Source organism: Syngnathus floridae, chromosome 8 (genome assembly GCF_059516105.1).
Source record: "Syngnathus floridae isolate MCC-2025c chromosome 8, RoL_Sflo_1.0, whole genome shotgun sequence".
In the NCBI taxonomy this organism is placed as follows: Eukaryota; Metazoa; Chordata; class Actinopteri; order Syngnathiformes; family Syngnathidae; genus Syngnathus; species Syngnathus floridae.
Genome location: NC_142420.1, coordinates 16210001 through 16229083, shown reverse-complemented (window position 1 = coordinate 16229083; position 19083 = coordinate 16210001). Strand labels below are relative to the sequence as shown.

General features: G+C 48.7%; 1 protein-coding gene and 1 pseudogene across 4 annotated transcripts in view; both read right to left on the bottom strand.

Annotated features, from left to right (window-relative positions):
- Positions 1–8021: 8021 nt before the first annotated feature.
- Positions 8022–19083, bottom strand: part of il10rb (interleukin 10 receptor, beta) — a 69350-nt gene continuing 58288 nt past the window's right edge. For 3 of the 4 annotated variants that reach the window (XM_088383303.1, XM_088383301.1, XM_088383302.1), the window contains one exon: positions 8022–15111. In XM_088383303.1, coding sequence (XP_088239429.1) covers positions 14898–15111 — 214 coding nt within the window. In that variant the 3' untranslated portion in view covers positions 8022–14897. The remainder of the gene's footprint in view (positions 15112–19083) is intronic. The other variant, XR_015859906.1, reaches the window with a different exon arrangement.
- LOC148394699 (uncharacterized) lies at positions 15118–17486 on the bottom strand (annotated as a pseudogene).

Genomic DNA, 19083 nt, shown 5'->3' with positions numbered 1-19083 from the left:
TCACTTTGAACCACAGGAGGGCGCACTAGGCCTGTGGAATAATTGGAACCGCGACTGACAATGAGTCTGACCTCAGTGCCGCATGTACTTCCGGTGTCAGTAGCAGCGTTGTTTACAAGTGACACGGAGGATGAAGATTTCGATGGATTTAATGATTTGGAGGGACACGGATGCTTCGATTAAATTATTATACATGTTGTAATTATTTGATATATAGCTTATATATAGTTACAGTGGTGCAAAAAGTATTTAGTCAGCCACCAATTGTGCAAGTTCTCCCACCTACAAGATGAGAGATGCCTGTAATTTTCATTATAAGTACACGTCAACTATGAGAGACAAAATGAAAAAACAAAATACGGCAAATCACAGTGCCTGATTTTTAAGAAATTTATTTGCAAATTATGGTGGAAAATATGTATTTGGTTGATAACAAAAGTTCATATTAATACTTTGTTATATACCCTTTGTTGGGAATGACAGAGGTCAAACGTTTTCTGTAAGTCTTCACAAGTCTTTCACACACTGTGGCTGGTATTTTGGCCCATTCCTCCACGCAGATCTCCTCTAGAGCAGTGATGTTTTGGGGCTGTTAATTGGAGCCGCAACTGACGATGCATGTACAGTAATGCCTTGCTACGGAGCCGTGACACCTTTACATTAAAATGTTTAGAAAAATGTTTAAAATACAATGGCATATTTAAAATTAAAAGTACAATAGAGTGTATAAAAATAAAATTACAAAAGTCTTGCGCGGATGCGCTCGTGCTGGGCTGTTGGGGCGCGTCAGTCGGCCAGCATGCAAGGGCAGTGAGGAGCCAGAAATGTTTACACTTCAAAAAAGGTTCATACAAGTCTTGTGTGGATATTTTAACAATATATTTACTCTTATTTATTTTCTTATTTATTTAAATAAATAAGAATGTTTCCGAAAGTCAGCTTGACTTTAAAAATTGTGCAGTGTTTAGAAATACAAAAAAGTGTTTAAAAAAAAACCTACAATAAAGGTTCATAAAGGTCTTGTGCGGATATTGTAACAGTATAATTTGTCACGTCTCGTCCCCAACTGCTCCACTATGCGTCTGTTGTCTTGGTTTCTGTCTGTGTTCTCGCCCCTCCCCTCCTGTGTGCCCATGATCAGTGTGATTATTCCCACCTGCCTCTCGTTACCTGTCGTGTATATAAGTCCTGTCTGCCCCTCACTCCCTGTCGGATCATTGGTTGTGGTTGTTCGGTGTTGGATTTACGTTGTGTGTTCCTGTCATGAGGTCTTTTTGGTTCCGGTTGTCGTCCGGTCTTGCTGTCGTCATGTCCTGATGTCGTCTGGTTTAACGTCCCGGTCAGTCATTCATGTTATTGTGGTTACGTCGTGTCAGTTTGCCTTTTTTGAGTTCACCAATAAACCCTGGTCCAAGCTGCACCTGGTCGTCCTGCTCCATGCTCCACCCGACCGTGACAGAATGATCCGACCACCAAAACAACCAGCGCTTGGACCCCCCTCCACCACCAGCTTCCACTGCGACGCCCGATCCACGTCTGAGCAGGTTCTATCGCCGTGGGCTCCACAGCTGCCGTCGAACTTGCTCCCGCAACTCCGAACCCGCGGCCGCCACCAGACTTTGCTCCAGCGACGCTGGACCCGCGGCCGCCATCAGACTCGCGGCCACCATCGGGCCTCACCCCGGCGTCACTGGACCCACGGCCGTCGTCTGACTTCTTGCCAGCAACGCCGGACCTGCGGTCGTCGCCGGACTTTGAGCCAGCTGCACCTGGCTCCACTCCCACTGCTGCGGCGCGTGCTGGCTCCTGCCGCTACGCACAGCCACGCCTTCTGAAATGCCGCCGATCGCGGTATGGACTTTCAGAGTTGACGCCGATCGCGGTACAGACTTCCGGAGTCGCCGCCAATTGCTGTATGGACTTCCAGAGTCGCCATCCGAATGCATTTTATGTTTGGGTTGCCGCACGAGTGTGGTTCATGTTTGTGTTGCTGCAGATTGCGGTTCATGTTAGGGTTGCCGCCCGAGTGCGGTTCAGGTTAGGGTTGCCGCCCGAGTGCGGTTCAGGTTCGTGTTGCCGCCCAAGTGCGGTTCATGTTAGGGTTGCCGCCCGAGTGGGGTTCAGGTTAGGGTTGCCGCCCGAGTGCGGTTCATGTTCGTGTTGCCGCCCGAGTGCGGTTCAGGTTAGGGTTGCCACCCGAGTGCGGTTCAGGTTAGGGTTGCCGCCCGAGTGCGGTTCAGGTTAGGGTTGCTGCCCGAGTGCGGTTCAGGTTAGGGTTGCCACCCGAGTGCGGTTCAGGTTAGGGTTGCCGCCCGAGTGCGGTTCAGGTTAGGGTTGCCGCCCGAGTGCGGTTCATGTTAGGGTTGCCGCCCGAGTGCGGTTCATGTTCCCCAAGTGCTGCCGATTGCGGTTCAGGTCCCCAGTGTGTGCCGCGAGTGTGGCCCTGGGTCCCTGAACGCCGCCCGAGTGCAGTTGTGTTCCCCAAGTCGCCGCCCGAGCGCGGTTCTGTTCCCCAAGTCGCCGCCCGAGCGCGGTTCTGTTCCCCAAGTCGCCACCCGAGCGTGGTTCGGTTCCCCAAGTCGCCGCCCGAGCGCGGTTCGGTTCCCCAAGTCGCCGCCCGAGCGCGGTTCGGTTCCCCAAGTCGCCGCCCGAGCGCGGTTCGGTTCCCCAAGTCGCCGCCCGAGCGCGGTTCGGTTAAGTTGTTTGGTTTTTTTTTTGGGACGTCGGGAGCTGTCCCTTGTGGGGGGGGGGGTTCTGTCACGTCTCGTCTCCAACTGCTCCACTATGTGTCTGTTGTCTTGGTTTCTGTCTGTGTGCTCGCCCCTCCCCTCCTGTGTGCCCATGATCAGTGTGATTATTCCCACCTGCCTCTCGTTACCTGTCGTGTATATAAGTCCTGTCTGCCCCTCACTCCCTGTCGGATCATTGGTTGTGGTTGTTCGGTGCTGGGATTGCGTTGTGTGTTCCTGTCATGAGGTCTTTTTTGGTTCCTGTTGTCGTCCGGTCTTGCTGTCGTCATGTCCTGATGTCGTCTGGTTTCATGTCCCGGTCAGTCATTCATGTTATTGTGGTTACGTCGTGTCAGTTTGCCTTTTTGAGTTCACCAATAAACCCTGGTCCAAGCTGCACTTGGTCGTCCTGCTCCATGCTCCACCCGACCGTGACATAATTACTCTTATTTATTTTCTTTTTCTTATTTATTTAAAGAAAGAATGTATACGAAAAAAATCAGTTTGACTTTAAAATGTTTACAAAAGTGCTTAAAATACTAAAAAGCATTTAAAAGTATAATACAGTGCTTAAAAATACAATAAAGGTTCATAAGTAAAGGTTCATAAAGTCTTTTATGGATATCTTAACAATATAGTTTCTCTACATTGCGGATTTTCACCTATCGTGGGTGGTCTTAGAACAGGGGTGGGCAATTAATTTTTACAAGGGGCCACATGAAAAACCTGAGTTGTGTCAGAGGGCCACACCTACGATAACTTAAACCTGCTCAATTTTCTTCCATTGTAAAATGCACTAAATTATTTTAAATAGTTGGTACTGGGAATTAGAAGAATAAAATTATTCTGTTTATATTTACATTAAGCTGTGAAATTGTGGTGTATGGGTCAAATAAAAAAACAATCATTAATCAGTACAATTTATTCTTAACTTCTTTAACTTTTCCTCAAATCACAAAGCCGCTGCATCTCTGGGTGTGAAGTTTGATAAAAAGTCCTTGTTGGGCTTGCAGTTTTGCTAGGAATGCATCAGCCTCTGATGCGCCCTGTTTATCAGACAATTGTATTTTTTCTCATGCTTGGTCGTGTAGTGGCGACTCAAATTACTTTCTTTAAACACAGCGACCTGTGTACCACAAATCAGGCACACAACTTTACCTTTCATTTCTGTAAAGAAATACTTGGCAGTCCATATCTTGTTGAAAACACGGCGCTCCTTGTCAACTTTTCTTTTCTGAGCGTCAGCACACATTTCTCGGGCAGCATTACTTCGCACTGTTCACCTTCACGCACAGCTCACATACACGTACGCTACACGGAAGTGCGACGCCTTTCAAAATTAAAGCAAAACAGTTGTATTGCACGCACGACACAATTTCTTTTTTTTTTTAAATTAAGTAGTAATCAAATATAATTTACGATTGCCCTCATGCGGGCCGGACAGGGACGCACAAAGGGCCGGATGTGGCCCGCGGGCCGTAATTTGCCCAGGTTTGGTTTTAGAACCAATTATCTGCGATAAACGAGGGATTACTGTACTACAAAACATGTACTGTACACATACGGCATATGGTTCCATAGACTGCTTATTTTCCATGCTTGCCCTTGAAAAGTATGATTGTATGTTATATATACCGTATTTGCCGGTGTATTGGTCGACCTTTTTCGATCCAAAATCGACCGAAAAAAATCGACCTCGACTTATACACCGAGTCATAAAATTTAACTTCGTATTCATCGCTTCAAATGTGATGGTAACCAAGGCCGTTTCTCATGCATCTCATTGTGCGTTGCACTTAGAAAATTTGAACCGGGCGGCGTGCGCGAGTGCGCGGCCCGCTGGAAGTCGAATGAGGCGCCGCCACCACCTCCGCGGTGCTTATAAACAGCCGATCCGCTCGGCGGGGGCTATTTTCGGCCACTTGGCTCGTGCGCACGGCCTCCCGGATGTGCCGGGCGGGTGCGCGAGCTCGCCGGCCGCTGGAAGTCGAATGAGACGCCGCGACCACCTCCGCGGTGCTTATAAACAGCCGATCCGCTCGGCGGGGGCTATTTTCGGCCACTTGGCTCGTGCGCACGGCCTCCCGGATGTGCCGGGCGGGCGCGCGAGCTCGCCGGCCACTGGAAGTCGAATGAGGCGCCGCCACCACCTCCGCGGTGCTTATAAACAGCCGATCCGCTCGGCGGGGGCTATTTTCGGCCACTTGGCTCGTGCGCACGGCCTCCCGGATGTGCCGGGCGGGTGCGCGAGCTCGCCGGCCGCTGGAAGTCGAATGAGGCGCCGCCACCACCTCCGCGGTGCTTATAAACAGCCGATCCGCTCGGCGGGGGCTATTTTCGGCCACTTGGCTCGTGCGCACGGCCTCCCGGATGTGCCGGGCGGGTGCGCGAGCTCGCCGGCCGCTGGAAGTCGAATGAGACGCCGTGACCACCTCCGCGGTGCTTATAAACAGCCGATCCGCTCGGCGGGGGCTATTTTCGGCCACTTGGCTCGTGCGCACGGCCTCCCGGATGTGCCGGGCGGGTGCGCGAGCTCGCCGGCCGCTGGAAGTCCAATGAGGCGCCGCGATCTCCTCCGCGGTGCTTATAAAGTGCCGATCCGCTCGGCTTGGAGCTATTTCCGGCCTCCCGTTGGTGCCGGGTGGCGTGCGCGAGCTCGCCGGCCGCGATCTCCTCCGCGGTGCTTATAAACAGCCGCATGCGCACGGCCTCCCGGAATTTGAACACATTTCGTCAATAAATTTCGCATATTGAATTTTGAAGTTTAATATAATGCAACAATTGAGCTCGACTTATACAAAGGATATATCATAAAATCGTAAATTTCCGTCGAATTTTAGGGGGTCGACTTATACACCGAGTCGACCTGTACACCGGCAAATACGGTAGTTCATTTTCTTTCTAAAGAAACATCAATCAGTGTTGGCCAAATTACTTCCAAAATGTAATTAGTTAAATATGAGTTACCTTTCCATAGAAGTAATTGAGTTAGTAGTTGAATTACTCCATCATAAATGTAACTAGTTACTAGGAAAAATAGTTATTGCATTACCTTATCAAAAACGTTCAATTATGAAAAATAATTCAGAATTTTTTTTATCAAGTGGCAATACAGTTGAATAGAGTAGAGCAGCATAGACCAGTACTTTATTTAACTTTATATTTATTGAACAACAATGTAAAATATGCATAAAATAATAAATTGTCACACAACTCGCACACAATTCGCACAGTGCACACGTTCCATTTTTTTACGGAAAAACTCCTTTGATGAGATAAAAAAAAAAATTGCAGCACAGAGTGGCCGACAATTTGCTATATGGTAAGCAGACGGAGAGTTTGGTTGGTGTAGGTCTGAAGAATACTTCCAGGTTTATTTTCCAAATAAAACAAGGCAAATAAATCATCACATAAAAGTAATCAAAATAACCACGTATGCCTCTCACCGTAACACAAATAGCTCCAAGGTATTGACATAGTCGAAAACTGTTTACTTCCTGTCAACCCCGCCGGTGTTCAAATTCACCGCGGATTTTATAGCTTCCCAGTGCCTTTGGCACAAGAGTCCCTCTAGGGGAGTTTTTAAAATTACAATAAACAAAAAAATAATACAAAACGACAAAAATGGCTCATACGCCAGTAGTGTTGCCACTTGTCCCGGATTTTCATGCTCTGTCCCAGAAAAATAATAAAATAAAAAAACTGGGACACTGAGAAGTCCCTGATTTTTGTGCGTGTTGTGCAAAATGTGTATTTCAGTTTAACTGTAGCGTGCCTATGTCCATAAACTTGTGCACAGCCTAATTGGCTCTAGAAAAATTACGTAGCATACTCATTTGTGGTGGTGGTGGCGGTAGTGGTGGCGCTGGGTGGGCGGGCCGCGGGGGCTCATTGGAAATGGTGAGGTGTAAACGGAGAGTGTGTAGGATAAGGAGAGACACAAAGGAAATGATACACTGATTAAAAAGAGTGACATTTTATTGCGAAAATGGGTGGAGTGACAGATGATGAGAGTGCTACAGGAGGTGATGACAGGCCAGTAAAGTAAAAATGCTAACGCTCGACAACAGCGGTGAGGGGATGCCGTCGAGCTGAGGGTATCTTATCAGTCGAATTTGGCCTGTGGGACTGAGTTTGGATAGGGTGCTGCTGACCTCAACTTGTGAATTCTTGGTGAGAATACTTAGAAAACTTGATCATTTCCAGCATCATGATTTCCTTTGAGGACGCAGAGTGTAGATATTGAGGCAGGCTCTCCTTTCTTTGACTTTAAATTCGGCAAGATGGGAGGGCCCTCGGGAGTATGAGATCTGCCTGGAGTTCCCAAAGGATCTGGAAGTTGTGAGGCTGTCCTCGTTGAAACGCCTCTGCAACATCGCATGGAAATCTGGGACAATACCTTGAAGAAGTGGACCGGACCGAAGGGTTCTGACTACAGGGTGATCACATTGCTCAATGTCCTGATTCAAGTCTATTCAGAGTCTATTCTTTTCTTTGATGGCACCGCTTGAGTGGCAGCCTGTTACAGCAGCTCTGACCTTTCTTCCCTTCTTTTAGTGTTTTTCTATGTGTTCTAGTGAGTTTTTTGTTTTTTTCTCCTCGTGTTATTGATTAGGCTAGTGCGCGGCTATGGATGTTCACATTGTAACATTCGTAGTTTGTTCCTTACTGATTTTGGAACTTTTTGGTGCGGCGTCGGGTGAGCCCTCCATACTCGGCTCCGTTGTCTACACCTGCGATCAGCTGTTAGCCTGGCGCTGCACACCCCTTCCTTGCAGGTTGCGGCCAGAGATCCCCAAGGAGATTCGGCCGTGGAGAAGAGGATGCCAAGCCGGAGTAAAGGGCAGGCAGCAGAAGAGACGATATAAACCGTGCTTGCCGTCGGTCATCATGGGTAACATGAAATCTCTTCAAAGCAAGATGGAAGAGCTAACGGAGCTAGCCCGGACGCAGAGGGAATATCGCGAATGCAGTCTCATGTGCTTCACGGAGACGTGGCTGAACGATCTCTCGCCCGACTCACACCTCTCCCTGGACGGGTTTCATGTGGTGCGGGCTGACAGGAGAGCTACAGAGAGCGGTAAGACGAGAAGAGGGGGCCTTGTTGTGTTTGTGAACGATAGATGGTGCCATCCCGGACACGTCAGCGTTAAGGAGCAACTCTGCTCCAGTGACTTGGAGCTGTTGGTGGTTAGCATGCGACCGTACTACCTCCCGAGGGAGTTTTCACACATTGTTAGAGTGGTGCTCATTCTAACTTATTTTTGCAAGAACCACACGGGAGACAGTATGCCCTTTTAAACACCTGCAAGTGGAGAGTCATTCGTCGCTGTGCATACAGTGATGATCGAATGAGGTCTGACTCAGGCCACTTGCAAGAGCATTTTTATTGAGAGAAACAGGGTGGGGGTGAGAGTGGAGGTGAGAGTGTACAGGATGGGGTTGAAGCCCCTGACCTCTGAAGACAGGACAAGCTAGGTTATTTATTACAGGTTACATTCGAACACAATCATAGGATTAAACTAATCTAGCTAGGTTATTTGTTACAGGTTACATTCCAACATAAGCATAGGATCAAGATAACATGTAAACCCTAACACACGTTATTGCTATAACTATGTACATCCCTCCCTCAGCTGTCGCTGCTACCGCTGCGAACCGGATCCACTCTATCATTTCTAAGCTTCAACCTCAGCACCCCCAATCCCTCCTCCTCATCTCCGGGGTCTTCAATCATGCTTCCCTGGCCTCTTCCCTTGCCACCTTTACACAATATGTCGACTGCCACACCAGAAACAATAGAACTTTGGACTTGTTGTATGCTAATGTCAAGGATGCATACACCTCCCCCCTCCCCTCTTTTGGTCGCTCGGATCACAACCTCGTCCATCTGGTTGCAGACTACACCCCGGTGGTAAAACAGCGTCCACCTGAGAGGAGGTCTGTGATGTTGTGGTCTGAGGAATCTACTGCCAGGCTCAGAGACTGCTTTGAGAATACAGACTGGGAAGCTGTCTGTAGCACCCATGACAGTGACATTGACAGCGTGACCCACTGCATTACGGACTACATTAATTTCTGTGAAGAGACCACTGTGCCCTCCAAGTTGGTCCGGTGTTTTCCCAACAACAAACCCTGAGTATCCTCCGAGATAAAGGCTTTGCTTAATGAGAAGAAGAGAGCCATTGGTTCAGGGGACGTGGTGGAGCTGCATAGAATCCAGAAGGAACTCTGGCTGAAGATCCGGAAGAGGAAGGAGAACTACGGGAGGAGGCTGGAGAAGCATATGGGGCTTAACAACGCCAGAAACGTCTGGAGGGGTCTGCAATCCATCTCGGGCCATGGTAAAGGGCTTGATCGGAAACCAGCTGATGGGGACAAGGACTGGGCGGATGAACTCAATCTGTTCGACAGATTTGATTCCGCCGCCACCCACGCACCTTCACCCCGCGCCGCACCGCAGCCTGCCACCTTCAACACTCCAGCCCCTCCGCCAGCTCACTAACCCCCTCTCACCCCCACAAAGTCACTCTTCAGTCTTCACTCCATCACCCTAGTCTTCCAACACTCCCCTCTCCTTTACAGATCTTCAGGTGAGGAGTCACCTCAGAAAGATCAAGGCAGGGAAGGCCCCGGGCCCAGACGGCATCTGTCTGAGACTGCTCAGGGACTGTGCGGACCGACCAGCTGAGTGGCGTGGTCATGTACCTGTTCAACCTAAGCCTGAGTTCCAGTTTCAGCCCTGTAGAGGACCTCCTGCATGGTTCCTGTATCGAAGGTGCCGCGCCCAAAGGAGCCGAACCACTTCAGGCCTATTGCCTTGACTTCCCACCTGATGAAGACTATGGAGAGGATCATTCTGGGTCACCTGCATTCACTGGTAGGAGCGCAGCTGGACCCCCTGTAGTTTGCTTACCGGCCTGGTGTTGGGGTGGACGATGCAGTAATTTATTTACTGCACAGAACACTGCTTCACCTGGAGGACATCGGGAGCACTGGGAGGATCATGTCCTTCGATTTCTCCAGCGCTTTTAACACCATCCAGCCGTCACTGCTCAGGGTGAAGATGGAGAAGGCGGGTGTGGACCAGCGCCTGGCGGCATGGACAACAGACTTCCTCACCGACAGGCCGCAGTATGTGAGGTTACATCGCTGTAAGTCTGACGTGGTGCGCTGCAGCACAGGTGTTCCCTCAGGTACGGTGCTCTCTCCTTTCTTTTTCGCCCTGTACACTTCCGACTTTACCCACGACACCGCACACAGCCACATCCAGAAGTTCTCCGACGACACGGCCATTGTTGGATATGTTTCGGATGGGAACGATCTGGAATACAGGATGGTCATCAAGGACTTTGTCAGCTGGTGTGAGCTCAACCAGCTTCAGCTGAACACCAGCAAGACGAAGGAGATGATTGTGAGCTGCGGGAGGATAGGACCCCACTTCACTCCAGTGAACATCCAGGGATCAGACATTGAGGTCGTGGAGAACTACAAATTCCTGGGTGTTCGCCTTAACAACAAACTGGACTGGACTGATCACACCGACGCCCTGTACAAGAAGGGCCAGAGTCGCCTTCACCTGCTGAGGAGACTGAGGTCCTTCGGTGTGTGCAGGGCTCTACTCGGGACCTTCTATGACTCTGTGGTGGCTTCTGCCATTCTCTATGCCAGGGGTCACCAACATGGTGCCCGCGGGCACCAGGTCGTCCGTGAGGACCGCATGAGTCGCCCGCAGGACTGTTCTAAAATTAGCTCAAATAGCGGCACTTGTCAGTGAGCTGCATCTATTTATTTTACCGTCAAACCTCGGTTTTCGAACGTTCTGGTTCTCAAACAAATCGGAATTCGAACAAAAAATTCGAGATTTTTTTGCTTCGGTTGTCGAACAAAACTTGGAGGTCGAACCTCGCGAGATGAGCCGGGAGGACCCGAGAAAACCCAACCGCGCGGCCCGGATGCCCACTGACTCCGTTGTTATTGTATTTTCGTTACTTTGAGGATTGTATTAACCCCTAATCATGCCTCAAAAGAAAGCAAGTGGGAGCAGTAAAGCCATCCTGAAACACAAGGACACGCTTAAAGCAATGCGACAGTGAGCGCGCTGCTCTTGCGCGATCTGACCAAATTAAGCTCCCTATGCATTGATATCCACTTAAATTTTGGAAAGTACATCAGGACTTTAAAAATATTTTCTAAATTTTAGTGACGGCTCTGTCACAATAATGCGACCAGCGCGGTGCAGTTGCGTGGTCAGCGATGCGCTACTGTTGCACATTTGACGGTGCGCTGCAGTTGCGCGATCGGACAAAATTAAGCTCCCTGCGCACTTAGGTCCACTTAAATTTTGGAAAGTACATCAGGACTTTAAAAATATTTTCTAAATTTCAGCGACGGCTCTGTCACAATGATGCGACCAGCGCGGTGCAGTTGCGTGGTGGGCAACGCACTCCGGTTGCGCCTTCGGGGGTGCGCTTCAGTTGCGCGATCGGACAAATATGCGCAAATAAAAAAATGCTTAAAAGAGGCGTTTTTTTTTTTTTTGTCTTGAAATGGATTAAAAACATTTCCATTATTTGTAATGGGAAAAATAGATTTGGAATTCGACCGATTCGCTTCTCGAACCGCCTTCTGGAACGGATTGTGGTCAAAAACCAAGGTTTGACTGTATTTTTGCTATTCTTGTTAAAATCACACTTGAATTGGAAATGACAATAGTAACACATAGTGAAAGCCAAATTGAGCAAATTGGCTATTTCAGAAGTGTGTGTCAAACAGTAGCCCTTTGCTCAGTACCCAGGAAGTAGCTCTCGGTTTATGAAAGGTTGGTGACCCCTGCTCTACGCTGTGGTTTGCTGGGGTGGGGGTAGTACGGACCGGGACAAGGGGAGACTGAATAAGATGGTCAGGAGAGCGAGCTCTGTCCTGGGCTGTCCCCTGGACTCCATTGAGGTTGTGGGTGAGAGGACGACGTTGATAAAGCTGAAATCCATCATGGACAACACCTCTCACCCCCTCCATGACATTGTGCGGTCCCTGAACAGCTCCTTTAGCAGCAGACTATTACACCCAGGGTGTAGGACATAACGGTTCCGCAGGTCCTTCATTCCCTTTGCTGTCAGACTTTACATGCGTGGCACCTGATAAAAATTGTGTTTCGTCTCTACTAGCGGCACTTGTCTTTGTCTGTTATTTATCCTTTTTGATATTTTGTCACTTGTTTTCTTGCACTCGTACGCGCTGCTGTGCCAAGTAAATTTCCCCGCTGTGAGATGAATAAAGTTCTATCATCATCACAACCTCCTGCTGAACGTCAATAAGACCAAGGAAATCATTGTTGACTTCCGGAAGGGTCACACAACACACCTGCCGCTGATCATCGACGGTGCTGTGGTGGAGAGGGTGAGCTGCACCAAGTTCCTGGGGGTGCACATCAGTGAGGACCTCTCCTGGTCCGCTAACACCTCGTCACTGGCAAAGAAAGCTCAGCGCCGCCTGTACTTCCTGCGGAAGCTCAGGCGTGCATGTGCTCCTCAGGCAGTCCTGTCTACATTCTACCGTGGCACCATTGAGAGCGTCCTCACCAGTTGCATCGCTGTCTGGGGTGGTAACTGCACTGAACAGAACTTGAAGGCCCTGCAGCGCATAGTGAATACGGCTGGTAAGATTATTGGTGCTTCGCTCCCCTCCCTGAAGGACATTTACACCGCCCATCTCGCCCGCAAGGCAACCTCGATTGCCAGAGATGTGAGTCACCCGGCTCACTCTTTGTTTGACCTTCTGCCCTCTGGGAAGAGGTACAGGAGCCTGCGCTCCCGCACCACCAGACTCGCCAACAGCTTCTTTCTCCAGGCTGTTAGGGCCCTGAACTCGCTACCCCCTTCTGCGTAGCGTGCGGCACTGTTGCGCTATTTTCGGGAATGTCTGCTGTACGCGCACTTGCTCCTTTTTTTTTTTTTTTTTCCTGCTCCTCTTATTTATTTATTTGTTGTTGTGTTATTTATTCATTATTTATTCAGCACGCTTTTGTTATACTTGTTTACTTGTTTGTCTGTTGTGAGCCATGTCTTGTCACCGTGGGATAGGGGGGAACGAAATTTCGGTTTCTTTGTGTGTCTTTGGCATGTGGAGAAATTGACAATAAAGCTGACTTTGACTAAAAAAGAAAAAATTATCATCATCATTCTGGTGCAGAGGATCCATCAAGATCTTGAAACTCTGATTCAGTGAAATGTGAATTTCTTCTTGACCATGCTTCCTACACCCTTAGCACAGTTCTGAAGTACATGGGTGTTCACTGACCATCGTTTGACCGTCTCTTTGAGGAGTTCTGTGAGATGTATTGTAACACAGTATGTTGGATTTGTTTGCATTGATTCGGTTCATTAACTTCATGAACCCAATTTACAGATGCAGACGAGGGTTTTGGGGGTCTACCTTAGTGCCCTCAGTTTCGGGAGTCTGCTTTAGTGACGTCAGTATTACGGCCTCGCTTTTTGCGGGTGATGGGTTCTGTTGGGTTCATCAAGCCATGATATTCAACTGTCACAGGAGCTGTTCGCAGCCAAATATGAAGTGGTTTACACGAAAATCAAAACAATAAATATGAGGCCTGAAGGTCTGGATTCAACAAAATGTCCGATTTAGCTTAAGTTCATAAATGTCAAACAATTATCAGTTAAACTAAGTAATCAATAAGTATTCAGAAGTATGCATATACACGCGACATAAGCGTAAACATTAGACACCAGCAAGAAAAACATGTTCAATAGGCAAGATGTTTTGTAAATGAATAATGTGTTATTCTGAAGCATGGAGAATGGAAATGTGGACAGAGACCAACCGTTGGCATGGAAAATAACATAGCAACAAAACATTAGCCAGGATTAATATTGTGTGGAGTTCATCGTCGCACAAGACAGTTCACCAGGACCGAGGAGATGAATAAATGAGACTGTTTACACAAATTGACATCAGCAAAAGTTCAAGCGCTGCCAAGAATGGGACAACGCCATCTGCGTGAGGGGAGAACTGGATTTTAAAAACATCCAAACAAGGATTGGACAAGATGGAGCAGCCCGTTTGGGTGAGGGGAGAACTTGACTTTAAGATATCCAAAAAAGGACGAGACTAACAGTCTCCACCTCTTGCTACGAAACCAAGTGACGTAAATAAAAATGTGTGAGTTGTTTTGTGGGGCGCGGCGCCGTATTGCTTTTTCCTGAACGCAGACTTAATATACTCAATTGAAATTGAACTAACCTGATCTGAGTCTGATTTGTGTGGATATCTTTGCCCTTAGAAGAAAAAAGGAACACGCGTTAAAGAAGTTGGGCACAGGTAATTCGTAATGGTTGATGCAAGGAAGAAGGCCCGAGACTTCTATACGTTGAAATTTTACAACAGACCATGGTCTTCAGTCAGAAAAGGTTGGAGTGCTCCTAACAGGTTGGGGATCAGATCCTGCCCAAAGAGGAGTTCACAAATGAGGGTAGAATGGACATCACCGATTCTAATTGGTGAATCTTGTACAGTGATACAGACGATATCTTGGTCTGTCTTGGTGAAGGAGCTAAGCCTATAGGCAAAGCTCTCGATTTACCAGTTGAGTAACATTCCGACCCTCACCTATGGCCACAAGCTGTGGGTTGTGACTAAAAAACAAGGTCGCAGATAAAATGAGGGCCACCCATTGGAGATGGAGATGGACTCAGAGTTGATGCGCTGTTCATGCTTAGTGCAGGCAGATGAGATGGCCTTGGCAGCTTATCAAGATGTGCCCAAGCCAGCCGTCTAGTGAGGTGTCCCAGGCACATCCCTGGTCACGCTGGAGAGTCTTTGTCTTCAGGTTGGTCTAGTAACGTATCAGGGTCTACAGGTAGTGCTGCAACACGAGTGGATAAGCAGAAGACGATGAATGAATGAGTGAATTAATTAATGATTTTTTTATGAGACCTGAAACTCTGCCCTTGATGTGACAAGAACTAGATAAACATAATTCCACAAATAATAAACACACCTTAATGTCAGTAAAGGAAACCCACAAATAATAAACACGCCTTAATGTCAGTAAAGAAAACCCTCCCAAACTGTATGAACACATTTTGACATGACACGCCTGGACATGGTTGGGAAATCAGTTTTGTTTCACCTCAGAGTTTCTTTATAGCTTCAGGAAAAACCGTCTACAAAATCTTCAACTGTAATCCCACATTGAATTTTGTGCCTTTTGTCATGCATTTTCATAGAATCTAGATCAGGGCCTTGGCAGGCCACTGAGGAGGATTGACTGCTGTTTAGCTTTTGGTGTTGGCATTCGCTGCCTTCTGTGGAGTAAACCCCAGAGTCTTCGTTTCTCCTCAAGTCCTGATGGCTGTACAAACCACTGGAAGAAACACAGAACATAATACATGTTTTTAAAACTTGCATACTATATTTTATTGCTGTATGCGACATCAATATCTAAACAAAGATCTTGATTCTGATTCCTGTAATTCACGTTTGTGCACTGGTCACAATTTGGGTCAAAATATTAGTGTCTCAAAAAGTTCGAACGAGGAACATGAACTACAGAGCAGGAGCCATCTTATCCAAAGAGCGACTTGCACTGCTAAGCCATACTCTACGCTGTGGTCTGCTGGGGTGGGGGCAGTACTGACCGGGACAGGGAGAGACTGAATAAGATGGTCAGAAGAGCGAGCTCTGTCCTGGGCTGTCCCCTGGACTCCATTGAGGTTGTGAGTGAGAGGAGGACATTGATTAAGCTTAAATCCATCATGGACAACACCTCTCACCCACTCCATGAGATTGTGCGGTCCCTGAGCAGCTCCTTTAGCGGCAGACTTTTGCACCCTCGGTGTAGGAAGGAACGGTTCCGCAGGTCCTTCATTCCCTCGGCTGCCAGATTTTACAACATGAATGCCACCTGATAAAATGAATGTGTTTCGTCTCTACTAGCACTTGTTTTATTCTTGCACTCGTAATTATTCTTGCGCTCATATGCGCTGCTGTGACAAGTGAATTTCCCAGCTGTGGGATGAATAAAGTTCAATCAATCAATCAATCAATCAATCAATCAATCAATCAATCAATCAATCAATCAATCAGTAGTACAATGGCCTTAACGGCTATGATCGTGGCATTGGTTTGAACAGATTAATGTTAATGCTACAAAGAGTAAATCAATAAAAAATTAAGACATTTACTTTGTAGTTACATCTCAACAGTGCACATTGTACACACGCATGCTTTTTTTTAAATAAATAAAAGCATTTTCATGAGAACACATGTCACGTGCCAGCGTCACCTGCCTTCCAGGCACACCCTCAATCAAGCCAATCATCAGCACCTGCCACTGCTCGTTAGGCCAGCGCTATTTAAACCCCGTGAATCAAGCCAGGGGCTGTCGGTTCGTCTCCTTAGCCTGCCTGTGACGCCACCACTGTGCTCACTATGCTCTGCCCGAACGCTTCCTGTTGCCGACATTGTCCGTGTACCGACACGACTCGCCTTGCTTGCTGCCTGTCCTGACCATTTGCCCGTCCTTGACCACGCTCTGATCACCGCCTGCCTCAACCACCTGCTTGCCCCTGACCACGACTACGCACTGCGCTCTTCTGCCTGGCATGCTTGCTCGACTGCTCTCTCCGTCAGGTTGGTTCCAGCTACCTTGCCACTCCAAGGCCAGCACACCGCCGGTTCCTGTTCCGCTGCCCAGCCACACCAGCCAAGCCGGCAGTCCAGCCTTCCACTTCCCATTTCCTCTCTTGTAATTTAAGATCTGTGCTGCATTTGGTTGCCCTGTTTCCGTTCCTAACAGAACGAACTGCACATCATGTGAGCAGCGCACGGACCTTCTGCCCTGGACCCCCTGTCCCACGTTGAGTGGGACATTAATTAGCACGACCTCCGAGGAGATGGCGACATTAACAAAAATCGTCCGGCAGCAGCTCCAGCAGCACCAGAAGCTCCACCAAGAGCTTGTAGAAGCTCTCAAAGTCCTCAAAGTCTTGGCTCCTCTGGCTGCTGCGACCCAATCTGCACAAGCCCTGTCCACGGCCATCCCACCCAGCCCCACCAAACAGCCCGCCGCCATATCCATGCCCCATCCTAACCCGGAGCCCAAGCAGCTCGTGGACGTCCCGGAGCCCAGACTTGGCAACCTTGAGAGGTTCGACAGCGACCCCAAGTATGTCCGGGCTTTTTTGACAAACTGCTGCATCCTGTTTAACTTCACGTTTGCCACAGAACGAGTCAAAGTGGCGTTCGTCCTCACTCACTTTACAGGCGAGGCGCTGCTGTGGGGAACTGCCGAATATGAGCGGCAAGATCTCACCTGCTCTTTGTTCGACGCCTTCGCAAGTCCTGCGCATGTTTGACTTGGGCTCAACCTCGAAGAACGCCTCTGAGGAACAAACGACGCTGCACCAGGGCAGCAGGTCCACAGTGCACAGTGGAGTACTCCATAAAATTCCAGACGGTGGCGCGGCGAAGCAGTTGGAACTCCTCGTCCCTGGTGTGTGCCTTTCTCCACGGCCTCACAGAATACGTCAAAGATAAAATCGTATCCTACGAGCGCCCCCGGACCCTCGAGGATGCCATGGACCTGGCCGCACAGGTGGATCGCCGGATCTGGTCAAGGCGGTGTGAGAAGGAGGTGAAGTCAACTCCTTAACCCCACTGCCGTGACGCCAGCTCGACGCCTCGGGTGTGACGGAGACCCCCTGTCGCTCCGCTCTGCCTGTCGCCCACCCGGGACATTGTCTTAGCCAGTGCTCCGCTCCAGCCAGGTGTGCCTGAACCTATGGAGATAGGATGCATCTCGCTCTCTCCAGAGGAGCGTATGAGATGCCTCAGAGCTAGGCTATGCCTATACTGTGGGGTGAGGGCTACTGGGTGGCCTCTTGCCAGAGGGGAGCCAGGAGCACCCACCTAGCAGGGATCCAGTTGGGATCTGTTTGCTGTTTGCTTGCCCCCTCAAACCTGTCGCAAGCCCCTGCCTCAGACCTGCTCTTCGCTCCCAGCCAGTGCCCTTGCCTTTCGGCCCCGTAGGCTGCAGCAGCGGGCCCGGTCTTTTCCACAGCCGCAGCCTCCGGTCCAGCCTCCTCCTCGGCTGCCGTTACCAGGTCCACAACCTGGCTTCACTCCGACAGGTAATGCATTGCAGCCTAACCGGCCTCCAAAGAGGTCATCCCAAAGAGAGACATTCGTTCCCTGTGCCAGCCCCCAGGCCAGCATCTGTTCCCATCCCTGAACCTGGTCCAGCACCTCCCGATGCCACGGCTGAGGATGGGGAATTGGCGGTTGTGCAATCTGACGACGGCACTTGGGAGACATGTTCGTTGGGAGTCGTGTTCGTCAGATGACTCTGACTTGTCGGACTGGTATTGATGCGCATCTGACGCTTCACTTTGTGCTTCTGCCCTTGTTTGTTGCTGTTGATATGAATTAAAACAAGCAGTGACCGGGGTGAGTCAAATCGTTAGCATAACAGCTAACTTTGGCCTCATTTGGTTGTGTCTGCAGCATTATGTCACCACACTCTGACTACAGAGTTAGGTAACCAACTAGCTCTGATGAGGAAAGATAAATTCGCATCTCTGGTGAATATAATGTAGTTCATATTATTAGATAAATATCAATTTTGAACTGTTCTAAATGATATTATAGAGCAGTGGTTCTCAAACTTTTTTCAGTGATGTACCCCCTTTGAAAGATTTTTTCAACCAAGGTACCCCCTGACCAGCGCAACACATTTCTGGTCGAAAAGAAAGAGATACAGGATTGTCCCATCAGTTTTTGATTTATTAAAGTTAAACAACTTATAGCAATGTACCTGACAGACACATTTGTTTCACACATTACATATAGAAACAAAAAAATTATAAACAGTAAACAGTGACCACCAAGAAGGCATAAACCCTATCGAAACTCAAATACTGTATGCAGAACACTGCTAATGTATATTAATCTTTCTTGTAATCTCTTCACCCAGGTTGCAGCCTGTTTGAACTACTCCCCTCCGGACGTCGTTATAGAGCTCTGTACACTAAAACCAGCAGACACAGAGACAGCTTCTTCCCCCAGGCTGTCGCTCTGATGAACTCACACCACTCTTAGAGTCTCAGAGTCATTACTGTGCAATAACATCCCGCTTTCCACACCTTTTTTGTCTACATTGTTTGTACTATGTGTCCTCTCTGCATCCATTGCAGCCTGGTCATCCTAGAAGAGGGACCCTCCCATCTGTGGTCTTTTCTCAGGGTTTCTCATTTCCCCTAGCTGGAGTTTTGAGTTTTTCCTTGCCCTCTTGGGAGTTTAAGATCAGTTTAAGATCAGGGGATGTTTGAGAATATCT